The sequence below is a fragment of the Argopecten irradians genome, chromosome 4 (assembly GCF_041381155.1).
Source record: "Argopecten irradians isolate NY chromosome 4, Ai_NY, whole genome shotgun sequence".
Classification (NCBI taxonomy): Eukaryota; Metazoa; Mollusca; class Bivalvia; order Pectinida; family Pectinidae; genus Argopecten; species Argopecten irradians.
Window position 1 is genome coordinate 45,178,262 of NC_091137.1, and position 13,059 is coordinate 45,191,320.

The following is a 13,059-nucleotide window of genomic DNA, read 5'->3' on the forward strand; positions in this document are numbered from 1 at the left end:
AAAATTTGTCTGAGAAAGTTTTATGGTGCCGGGCCCTGGCCTCCATCGGAGTTGGACATCACAATGATATACTTAATCTTGTAATTAGTCTATATCTTGTTGATGCGATACTGCTTTTTATATGATTAGATACTGTGATTACGTACTGTGGCAATAATTTCTTATTATCAATCAACTAAAGTAAAGGCCAATACATCGAGCACTCGTCTGATCGTTATTGCATGTAGAAAACTATGAAACTACAAAACACAAAAATATAAGTATTCCGATTCATATCTTTATTTAGATGAAAAGTTGCATATGGTTATTTCATTACAAGTCAATATTAATCATTTTGAATATTGATCAACACTCAATGTACATGTAGATAAGTTAACAGAATTCAATGATTTATATTACAGTGTAATTGAAAAAATGATATGAAAATATTTCAAATCATATAGGATAAAAATACTCAAATTGTATACATCACTCCATAATACGAAATGATTTTAATGTCTAATTACTCAATGATATATACATGATTCATCATATTTACGTTTTATCTTTGGCGACAAAAGGAGTGATTTCCCTTTGGACCTAGAACTCGGTATTCATTTGAATAAATCAAACCGTTAAATCACACTTCACAGCTGATATAAGGATTGAGTTTTATGAAACCAATAAAAACGAACAAAATTGGTCACTATTTCAAATCTTAATCATGGAACAATACAAAATAAATCTATCGCATATCATAGAAAGCCATAAGCAAATGGCCATCATGGCACGTGAAACTTTTAACTAAAATAAATTTAATCTAACCTCATACATTCACATTTTATGGAAAGGAACGTACACTGTACAGTGCAATTCATCAGCAAAAATATGGTATAAGTTACAATCACTTAGATATATTATTTTATAAGTTTATCTTGTTGAATCTTGGATTTCAACTGGATGAAATTAGAGTATGGTCCGAAGTGGCTTGTAAACAATCGTAAAAAGTAATATGTAACCACAAAGGGAAAATGTCATCACAAAAGTGGTGTTATCAAAGTGATCAAATTAACTGATATAAGTGAATATAATTGTGATGTTCGGTTGACTCGTTTGTCACAACAACCTTATCACCACACACAGATATAGCTCGTGGACTGTCGATACCGTTCGCTGACGTTAACAGTTGCCTGACGTTTGTACCGTCCCCAGACATCTGTACCACGTTGTGTGACCCACGTCCACAGACATAGACGTTACCCTCCCCGTCCACGTCCACTCCATACGGGTAACTTACTACACCGACCTTCAACACGTCCTTGTGTATATTGTCAATAGACAGACTACCGACGGCCGTACTGTCGGATGTGAAGGTGCTGGAAGGGATGAAGAGAGTACCGGTACGGTGGTCATGAGATAACATGTTTATATAATCAGGACCTTTGTGTAATATCTGTGTCTTACCGTCCTTTGTTACCCGGTACACTTTAGTATTTGAACTCACTATGAACTCTCCATTTCTGTACGTTATACCGCGGCATGGTTTCCCAATGTTTATTACATTCGATAATGTAAGTTTGTTAGGTGTAACTATCACCACATGTACACTATAACCTATCACAGCTGCAACAGTAGTGATGTCTACCAAACACAAATCCCAAGGCCTTCTATCCACCTCCAGCTCATCCACAACATCTCCGTCAGGGTTGATTAATTTCAGCTTTTGATTATTGAAATCTCCTACAACAATCATACCATCAGGAGCGATAACAACTCCACGAGCCTCACAATAGGACCTATCTGATTTTATCTTTATGTTCAATTTTCTTATTTCCTTTAATTCACATTCTGATAAAGGTTTGGTTAGGCCTGAGGCATCTGTAAATTGTCTCTGTTGCTTCTGGACGATAATTTTACCAAAGTTCAGACTTGTCCCATCAAATTCTACCGCGTACTTAAAGCTGACAGCAGAGTTTGTCATCCTCATCTCTTTTACTAAATCTTTCCAAGCATCCAGCTCTGTTTGTCCTCTCTGGTACATTAGAATTGTACTAATGTGGTCGTTCTGCTGTCGGGCTGTCGCTGTCGATTCCATTGTATTCACCATGGCGACCTTCAGCCGTTCACACTTTTGACTTGCCGTCTTCAGATGTTCACTCTCCTCTTTGTACTTAGCTATCAAATCATCTGTGATTTCCTTCTTCATTTCTCTGATTCGTTGGATGAACCGTTCTTCCATATCGTCGATGCTCTGTAATGCTGACTCTTTGCTGTCTGTAATGCTCTGTAAATGTTGGTGGAATCGATTTTTCTCCGATTCCAGGGAGTCCGCAGCCCCTTGTAGATAGGTCTTCCTTTCCTCGAGTTTTGAGTTCCCGTCCAATGTATTACAGTAATCTTCAGTAGTTACTACATCGTTGCATTTCCTGTGACTAACTGTTATACATTTGGTGCAACCGAAAGAGTTGTGGTCGCCGCAAAAGTAGTCAATTTTCTCATTGTGTTTGTCGCATTTCATGGTCAGTGTTTCTATTCTTGGAAGGAGGTTACCAGCGGAAGCTCTTAAATCCATACCGTCACAGTTGGTATGTATGATATCATGGTAATTTAGTTTACAAGACTCACAAAAGAAACAATTATTAGTTTTACACCAGAACTGGGCCAGAACCTTCTTGACTTTAGAATTTTCACAGGGCATGCAGTAGCGACCATCTGGAGAACCGCTTTTTATTTGTATCAGCTCCATGGCTACTTTGTCTACAGGAAACTGCTCAGCCCAATCCTCTTTATCCTTAGTCTTATCAAGAGGGTAAGTAAGTGTTCTACATACCGGACAGGTAAAGGTGGACGCCGTATCCCTCCTCCCCGACACCTCAGTGTTAATGTAAGTACTCAGACATTCCTGACAAAGAGAATGATGACATGGTAGACATCTTGGCTGATGAAGCTGTTCCAGACAGATAGGGCACTCCAGGAGGCGTGAGTCCGACGGAGTATCACCTTTAGGGACCCATTCCTGATTGGGGCCACCTTCTGCCATGACGTTATCAGTCACCAATCAGGTACCCTGAAAAAGAAATCAAGGATATATATATATATGTGCACGTGTTCTTGTGGTTCCGTTATCGCTGTAGCTCATTACCAATGTGAGAATAATCAACGTGGTTTCTACATGTAAGTACTCAGACATTCCTGACAAAGAAAATGATGACATGGTAGACATCTTGGCTGGTGAAACTGTTCCAGACAGATCGGGCAATCAAGGAGGTGTGAGTCCGACTGAGAACCGTCTTTAGGGTTCGAATTGTATGACGGATGTCATGTACGGTTTTGATTAGCTTAATATGTATAATAACCTATTAACAGCCAGGGTCATCTTAAGACGTGCCGGGTTTATAGGAAATATGAGGAATACATACTGACCTACGATGAGTACCTGGCAAATGTATTACATGGGATTCTATTTCGCGATCCATATATGGAAGGCGTGTGGTTATATTTCGAGACATCTTAACCACTTGACCACTGCGACCATGAATGGAACGATGGTATAACTCATACAGGCAACACAAGATTGAGTTATTCATGTTTGTATCAGTTGCATCATAAAATATAACAAAACTTACCATCAAGTTTGAGTCAGTTGATATCTATAGCATGTATGTTTCTATCGGTTGACCTTTGAGTGATATTCGGCAATCCTCGGTCAATTCCGGTAATACATAGTCAACACCTATATCTTGCTTTCGGCAAACCTCGGTGGATTCTGAAATATAAAGAATATTCATTGATATAGAAGCTTATAATGTCAATTTTGTCCTTCGTCTCGACTGATCGCGTTCCGTCCATATTTTATATAAAGGTGAGGGCCATATGTATATAACCTGTAGCTAATTCTCAGATCTCAGATCTCTGTGGCTGTGACAGCAGCATTTTTCATAATAAATCCAGTATGCCAGGCATGACCTAACTTCCGGTTTAAAACTTACGTCAATATCTCGTTTACAGCTTGACGATTTTTCTTTCATTTTTGGATATGTTGTGTAGAATAAAATATGGAACAAACGAAAAACGTAACACGCTTCAGCAAATGTCAACTTCCATTTGGAAATATGGGTTAAAGTTCAAAAGTGAAATAATTCATTAAAGATACCTAAGGGCCTTAGCGGTCATCTGACAATGCAAACTGGACACCATTTGAGTAGGAAAAGATTAAAATATGTTCCAAGGTGGTGAATTTGACATCCATCTTGAATTCTAGAAAGACAACTGCGATGTATTTTTGGATGTATGAAATAAGAACATGCACAAACAAATTATCAGCACTGAAGCTAAAGAATTACAAGATTGTGGCTGTGGCAACCATGATGGCTTTCAGATCGCTTCGAAATATAACAAAATTTAGGTGGGACAGTGTCTAGATCATTTGAGGCAAATTACAGCTAAATAGTACTGTCACAATGCGTTTTCAAGATAGCGGCCGTGGCGGCCATCTTTAATCTCGGATCGCGCAAAAAAATAACAACATTTGGTTGGGACCATATCAAAATCATATCAGGCAAGTCTCAACTAAATCACATAAGTTGAACTGAGAACGTTGGACCTGTGGTATGATGAGATACGCATGTAAAGAGCTAGTTTGACATTGTTATCAATAAATCGTTTTGATAAATAACCTTGTCCGTATGTACATGTGTCAGCCGGCCTGATAATAAAGGTGTCAGCCGGCCTGATAATAAAGATAATGTAGCTATATGTACTATGGTCTCCATCATAATTTCGTTTGCATGTACATGTATCTACCATAAGTGCAATGATTACTTAATAATGACTTAGAGCATAAACAATTATTTTTACTTTTGTTTATCTTATTATAATTCTGGATATGATATATGTGACTGTAAATGTATTTAAACACAAACGTATAACTTACCGACAGTATCAAACAGAAACGAAAACTTCTTATAAGATAATAGAATAATTTGTGTAATTAGAAACGACATTCAAAATGTGTTTCCACGATGGCGGCTGTGGCGGCCATCTTGAATTCCAGATTGACTTAAAAAATAACAATACCTTGTCGATACCATGTCAGGATCATTTCGGGCATGTTTCAGCCAAATTGTACTGGTAAAACTTGAGAAAAAGTTCAAAATATGTTTTCAGGATGGCAGCTCAGTCCCGGTGGTAGAACACGAAAAGAAGTTTAAAACGTTAAGAATTTTATTGACGGCGAAGAACGGACGGCGGACGACGACGGACGAAGCATTCTTCGGGTCAGATGACATAAAAAAATTTCTAGAAAACCTAGAAACCTATTATTGGGCATTTGGGCATATATCATGCTAGGGTAAAGGACTACCGAGCACAAAATGTGAATGACCTTGACCTGCATTTAATATCACAGATGATAAAAACCCAAAATCTTGTAACGTCTTCTTGTAAAGTTCTGGAAGGGCTAGAAACATCATAATGATCTCATGATATAGGGCTACATCTACCAAGTTTGTTTCCTTCATTCAAAGTCACAGGTGCTGAAAAACTAAAAATCAGGAAAATACTCTCTTGTGAAGTTGAGAATGAGAATCATACTAGTAGGCATGTAGCATGATGATATACGACCTAAGTCAATATGAATGACATTGCCCTTCATACAAGGTCGCACAGACACCCAAAACATTTAAACGGATTCTTGTCCAAATTTTGTCAATTTTTTTCCCGTAGGTGCAATTCGAGGGATATAGAAGATGAGCTTCATTTTATTTTGATTTTTCTATTTTATATTAATCTCAGGCGCCGACTAATTGAACAATATTATTGAAGAAAATCGTCGATCTTTCAATTGATACAATTACGTAATATAGAAAATGATAAAAACGTATCAATTAGGGAAATATTTGTATTTAGTTTAAAAAGACGATGATCGAAAATATTTGTATATTGTCATACCTATATGTCAATGTTGAAATGATGTTAACGTTTTATTGTAATATCTAATCGTTTGATGTTATTTCTCTTAAACATCTAAACGAATTCTTTTTTTGGAAAGTCTCGAGACCTAATATTTGGTCTGTGGCATGCTGAGATAAATTGTTATTAAGTTCGTTAAGATAAATGAACTTGACCTGCATTCAAAGTCACGTCCGCCAAAAAGTCTTTAAAGTATTTCTTGTCAATTTCTGAAAGGCCAAGAGACCTGATATTGGACCTGTAGTTTGATGAGAGACATATGTAAAGAGCTACCAAGTTTGTTAACACGCATGACCTTGACCAAAACTCCTTGTTAATGAAATGATCCTCAAATATTCAAGGACAATTTCTAGTTTGATATTATTATCAATAAATCGTCCTAATAAATAACCTTATCCATATATGTGTTAGCCTGGTGATAATAAAGATAGTGTAGCTTTATGTACTATGATCTGCATCCTCTTTTCGGTCTCATGTGTCTAACAAAACTGCAATAAGTTTAACCAACTTAAATCAGGATAATATACAATTTATTGTACGTTTTTTGTACTTAATAATAAATATGACCATGTTTTATGTGACTATGGAAGTATTTTAACATAAAGTATAACTTACCGAGAGCATCAAACAGAAACGTAAACTTCAGGTGACAAGATGGCGTGTCTGTATCGACGACCCTTGAGTGATATTCGGGAATACTCGGGAATTCCGGTTATCTTCCTTTCGAGACACCTTGGTGAATTTCCTGTATCAAAAGACAATTATTAAATACTACTAATCTACGAGTAACAATAGTAAATTATAACATTTTTTAAAGTTATTTTTTTAATAAGATGGCTTTAATAAAATAATGATAAACTTTTTTAAGATATAGTAAGATATTATACATACTTATGAATATTTTCTCTACATGTTCAGAACTAATACAGATAAAACATTTAATGTTCAGAAAAATATTAAAGTTTTGGAAGATTACATGTCAGCACATGTACAGAAATATTGTTGGGAATTGACGTTTTTTTTAGAATTGTAATCTGGAAGATCAATACCTATTTTTGTTTAAACGTCCAATTTTCTCAAATATCCTAATAAAACGTATTGAAATATACAATTAAATAAACATGTTCACTTTTTAAATGATCCAATTATTAAAGTAACATATTTGTGCCAGAAGTGAAAGCAAATTTTGACGTCCTTTTTTCCCCCTCAGTTATCTTTTGAAAATCATTAAAGTTTGATGAATTAAGCTGTTAAAGTCATTTAAATGGACAGACAAACACGTATGACGCCTAAAAAACATTATTTATAATACAGAATTCCTGTTATTATGTGTTAGGTATTCATATTTGCAGAAATCACTTTGTAATAGCTAATTATAGGGTGAAAATGTGAAATGAAATTGTAGACCACAACTTGGCTTCATGGTCTGACCGTCAGTACTCATTTCTGCAGTACTGTCAAAAAGCATTTCCATCTCTTATTTCTACTTGTAAAATTAAAACCTAAATACATTAAAAGTACTGTAAAATGTACTCAAAATGTTGGTAACTTTTGGTGATGAATAAAATACTAAAGCTCTTCTTGATTTGTACGTATGAAAAATACGGCACATATAATTTAAAGCTCAACTAATTCCATAGATTTGCCAAATTCATTTATGATGCTACTCAAATAAGGAAAATATACTAATGTTAAAGGCCCACTACCTTTCTGGAGCAAAATTTAAAAGTTTCTAAAAATCATAGATAACATAAGAAAATATATATCGATGGCCTAAGATGAGGTTATAACATGAAGCTTATGCAAGATATCCTGCGTAATATATGATAACAGCTGGGTTTTCATTTCACTGTTTTGCCTCCTGGGGCAGTGATAATCAACTACCGCGCTGCATTTAGGACGACGGCGGGAAACATAAGACGACCCGCGTTATGAAAATTAACATTTTATTTATTTAAATTAAATAGTTCAGAAGGTGATGATAAGTGTAGCATTACCGGTTAGTTGATAACTTTTGCGACTTTACAAAATTATCAATCTCGTTTTACATTTCCATTTAAATATTAAAAGCCGTGTCGGAAAGGTAGTGGGCCTTTAAAGGCCGTCCGTCCCGCCTCGTGGTACCTCCGACCGACAGACAAATACATGTACATACATAAAATCACTGAAAACCTCATGCTATTTTCCATGTTTCATTTAGAAATTACGTTTCGATTTTCGTTCACAAGCTCAATCAATTTCAAAAGCACTATCCAATTAGGTTGTGTCTCTCGCGGATCGAACATTTCCAGAGCATACGGACGTTACCCCTGTGGTATTGGGTATCATTAAAGGCCCACTACCTTTCCGGAGAAAAAAATAAAGGTTTCTTGAAAACATTAATATCATAAGAAAATACATATCAATGGCCTAAGATGAGGTAACAACACCAAACATATGCAAGATTTCCAGCGTAATATATGATAACTGTGGAGATTCATGTGCTGTCTCGCCGTCTGGCGCAGTGATAGTCAACTACCGCGCGGTATTTAGGTCAACGGCGGGAATCATAAGACGACCCGCGTTTAAAAAAACATACTTTTTACTTTAATTAAATTGTTCAGAAGATGATGATAAGTGTAGTATTAACGGTAAGTTAATAACTTTTGCGACTCTACAAAAGTATCGATCTCGTTTTACATTCCCATTTTGAAAATTAAAAGCCGTTTCGGAAAGGTAGTGGGCCTTTAAGGTCAGTATGGTGTCCCACAAGGCTCGACCTTCATACAAGGTAGCAGTGACGTGACCAAAACACTTAAACGATTTCTTGTCAAGTTTTGGAAAGAGAAATCTTGGATTTCAGATTGACCCGAAAAATAGCAACACTTGATTGATACCATGTCAAGATCATTTCAGACAATACCAAAATATGTTTCCAAGATGGCAGTTTTCGCGGTCACCTTGGATTTTGGATTGACCAAAAAATAACAATATTTCGTTTGGACAATGTCAGGATCATATCCGGCAAGTTTCAGCTTAATCCCAGTGGTGAAACTTGGGAAGACATTTAAAATGTGAAAAGTTTACTAAATCTGAACAACGGACGGCGGACTGCGGACGACGACGGACGAAGCACGATGGCAGATGACTTAAAAAAATTATCCGAAAGGTCTGGAAACCTGTTGTTGGTCATATACCATGCTGAGGTAAAAGACTACCAAGTTTGTTCATATGAATAACCTTGACCTTCATCCAATATCACATGACTGAAAACCAAAAATCTTGAAATGACTTCTTGTAAAGATCTAGAAGGGCAAGATACCTAATACTGCTGATCTTATGATGTGCCTAAATATAGGGCTGCATGTACCTAAATATAGGGCTGCATGTACCTAAATATAGGGCTGCATGTACCAAGTTTGTTAATATGCATGACTTTGACTTCCATTCAAGGTCACAGGGGCCAAACAACTTAAAAAATTTCGAAATGGCTCTCATGTGAAGTTCTGGGAGGTTTAGAAACCTCATACTAGGCCTGTAGCATGGTGGTAAAAATGTTACGCCTTTTGTTTATATTAATGATCTTGACCTTCATACAAGGTCGCAGAGGCTTAAACACCTAAAACATTTCAACGAATTCTTGTCAAGTTTTGGAGAACTTATATTTGGTCTGTGGTATGATGAGAAAAAACAACTATTAAGTTTGTTAAAATGAATGACCTTGACCTGCAGTCATAAGATGGATTATTTCTTGTCAAGTTCTGAAAGCTAAAGCGACTTGATATAGGACCTGAAGTATGATGAGATACACATAAATCGTCCTAATAAATAACCTTGTCCATATATGTGTTAGCCTAACTGATGATAAAGATAGTAGCTACATGCTTACAAATACAGATTAAAAATTGAAAATTCATGAAAAAAAAAATTAGTTTTGGAAGATTTTCGAGTTTATTTTATTTTATTCATAAGAAACAGATTTAAGCACGGTATAATTTTTCCATGTAATGTATGTTTAATACTAATACTAAATGGACATACTACACTGGTAATATATCACTATACTTTTGTACCTATATATGACCATTTTATATCAGATTGATAGACTTATTCGTGAAGGATATCTGCTAATACGAGACGCAGTGACACATGTTAATAATTATATTTATATAGTAAATAGCGTTCTTAGCGTTGATTGGTAAAATAATTTTAGAGAGTAGAAATTCTGTATATAACAAATCGCTACTCTTCACTGTATTTCGTCCTATTGTACGGCAATGGCAACTTCATCGTCGATTCTCAATGGGTTACTATCACTGACATTATATCCATCCCTGGACATAGTAATACTGGAGGCAGTTCAGGAGAGAAAAACTAACTTCCATTGATAATTATAGAGAGAACAATGCTCAATTTCAAAACCACAAAGTCAATTACAGTGTATTGTTATTTAATTCTTTCGGTTAACATCAAATGAAAGAAATACGTTTGTTTTTTGTTGCCTTCAATTTTGTTATGACACATTCCAGGGGTGAATATTACGTCAGTGATAATAACCCCTGGAGAATCTAGGATATGTTAAGTTGTTCCAGTTGTGATACATGATATCACAAGGGGATACTATCGCGGTCGTTATATCCACCCGTAGAATATATTAAACTGTAGGCGTTGTCTGTGACCATTGATGAGACAGGTAGTTTGGTTTGTTGATGTACACCAAAATAATCGAATAACGGTACGATGTTCGGCTTTGAGTTTTGGCGGTCACTATATGTATTCTTTAAAGGAAGTCTCTATAGGGCAGTGATTGGTCAGTTTGTAGGGGTGGATATAACGACAGTGATAGTAACCCTCTGGAATATCGAGGAATATTATCGCATGTATTTTAGCAACTTAGTTATTTATTTGTAATATAAATTTTGCAGATGTTGTTGTTAAAAAAATTGATAACGGAGCACAATTACAAGGAAATGTATTTTACTAATTGTAAAAAATGTAGTCTACAAGCTAACATATTTCTTTAATTGTCGATGAACGAGTGGATAAAGTATATTATATAATGCATTTTACTATTTCCTGTTACCTGGTTACGACCCAACTGTCCATTGCTGATGATACGAGTTACTTCCCTTTGAATGTGACATTGATCAATGATTATGCTAAAGCATAAGGCTTACACATTCCAAATTTTTCGGTCAATATGTCTTATGTAAAGTTACATTTTTGTATATTTTCTATTAAGACAGTTGTACCATTTCCGACTATGTAACGAATAGCTATGTACCGTTTTCTTCATTTAACTTTAAACTGGCAACTTTTTATTATCGAGCAATTGTTTTCATATTCTATGTTTTTTAATATCTAAGTTTATTACTTATCATTTTTTCGTATTGGTACAGATTGATTTGGAGCAGTTTTGATCAATATCTGTTCATTGTATAGGCATATGATACTATTTCTCTTTTCATTCAAAAGTAAACATTAATACTATCTGATAAATGATTGAAAGAGTTCCCATCACAATGAAATGATAATGCAAGACAAGTGTTGTAAGCACAATACGTTATAAATAAACCAAGATTTAACTTTAAACTTATTGTTGTGGTATATGCGTATAAATGTGGAGAATTGTCCAATTATATTATCACAGTATACTATCGACAAACGTATAAAGAATGGAACGGATCGATCTCTGAAGGCCGCAGTATGTGAACTTGCTAAAATTTCAGATTTAAAACTGAATGTGGAAAAACTCATGTTATATGGATTGGGAGTAACAAGTGCACCGAAGATTATTATTTACATGAACTTAATGTAAATTGGGGGGAAAGAAAGGAATTATTAGGAATTCAATTTAGTGTAAATCTTCATTAGATTCATAGATTTATTTTTGACAAATCGCTAATTCTGATTTGGAATAGGAGTTATTTAACACTTATTGGATCATATTATCAAATCTGTACTTAACCATCTATTTATATCGCTTCCTAACCCTAGTGATTAATTTATTAAGAAACTTAACACATCTTTTATATGATTTTTTTGTGGAAAGGAAAACCAAATAACATAAGAAGGGAGGCAATCAATTAATATTATTGTTATGGTGGCTTGAAAATGACCAAAAGTGTTTCTTGTATCAACTCTCTGAAACTTACTTGGATTAGAAGACGCAATGGGAAATGGCAACATATAATAAAATCTTTTGTTGAATTAAATCGTCTTGGATCAGAATATATGCAGGCGTGTAATAACATGTGTTCAAATAAATTCTGGATAGATTTTTTAAATCAAGGTACAACTTTAATAAAAAAATATCATGCTATACTTTACAGGACAACCTATTAAAAGTTCTTATTTGGTATGATAATTAAGGGCCGCGATGGTCGACAGGTTAAGATGTCTCGACATATTACCAGAAACCCTCCACCCGTGGAACGCGAGTTCGGATTCCATGTCGGGCAGTGGCCAGATACTGACCGCTGGTCGGTGGTTTTTCTTCGGGTATTCCAGCTTTCCTCCACCAACAAACATGGTACGTCCTTACACGAACCTGGATGTTAATAGGATGTTAAATCTAATAAAACCCAAGAGTGACAAAAAATTAAAATTGATTAAAAAGTTGTTTTCTATAACACCTACTACCAGAAAAACGATTGCATTGTGAATGATATATTACAGGAAGTAAGTACATGTGAATATATTCGTTTGCTGAGTTTATTAAAAATATCAAGTGAACACAGATTATTCACAATATCAAGATGAAACATTTCATTCCAACATAATACATAAATGTACCAATAAATTTACTTCCAAAGACAAGACAAACGTTCCAAAAGTTTAAAATCTTGTAGTTAAATAAGATGTAATACAATCTGGTACTTTGTTTGTTTGTTTGTTTTGTTTGTTTGTTTGTTTGTTTGTTTGTTTGTTTGATTTATTTAAAGTCCTATCAACAACCAGGGTTATGTAAGGACGGCCTCCAATGTATGCGGTGTTTTGCATGTATGAAGAGTGTAGTGTGTGTTGAGGGAGGCCGAAATGTCTTCTGGTGTAGTTGAAATATTTACCTTTTCACTGAATCATGCCGCCGAAGACACCAAGCAACACCACCCCTGTCGTTTACATCATACT

The 13,059-nt window shown here is 35.2% G+C and overlaps 1 protein-coding gene across 1 annotated transcript; it reads right to left on the reverse strand.

Annotated features, from left to right (window-relative positions):
- Nucleotides 1-269: 269 nt before the first annotated feature.
- LOC138322531 (tripartite motif-containing protein 2-like) lies at nucleotides 270-6,630 on the reverse strand. Its single transcript, XM_069266549.1, has 3 exons — nucleotides 6,565-6,630; nucleotides 3,606-3,745; nucleotides 270-3,046 (listed from the first exon to the last, which is right to left on the reverse strand). The coding sequence occupies exon 3, from the start codon at nucleotides 3,017-3,019 to the stop codon at nucleotides 1,043-1,045; it is 1,977 nt and encodes a 658-aa protein (XP_069122650.1). The 5' UTR covers nucleotides 3,020-3,046; nucleotides 3,606-3,745; nucleotides 6,565-6,630; the 3' UTR covers nucleotides 270-1,042.
- Nucleotides 6,631-13,059: the final 6,429 nt, after the last annotated feature.

What these genes read in the sequence shown, in the direction of transcription:
- LOC138322531 (XM_069266549.1), bottom strand. Translation starts at nt 3,019, where the DNA reads ATGGCAGAAGGTGGCCCCAATCAGGAATGGGTCCCTAAAGGTGATACT.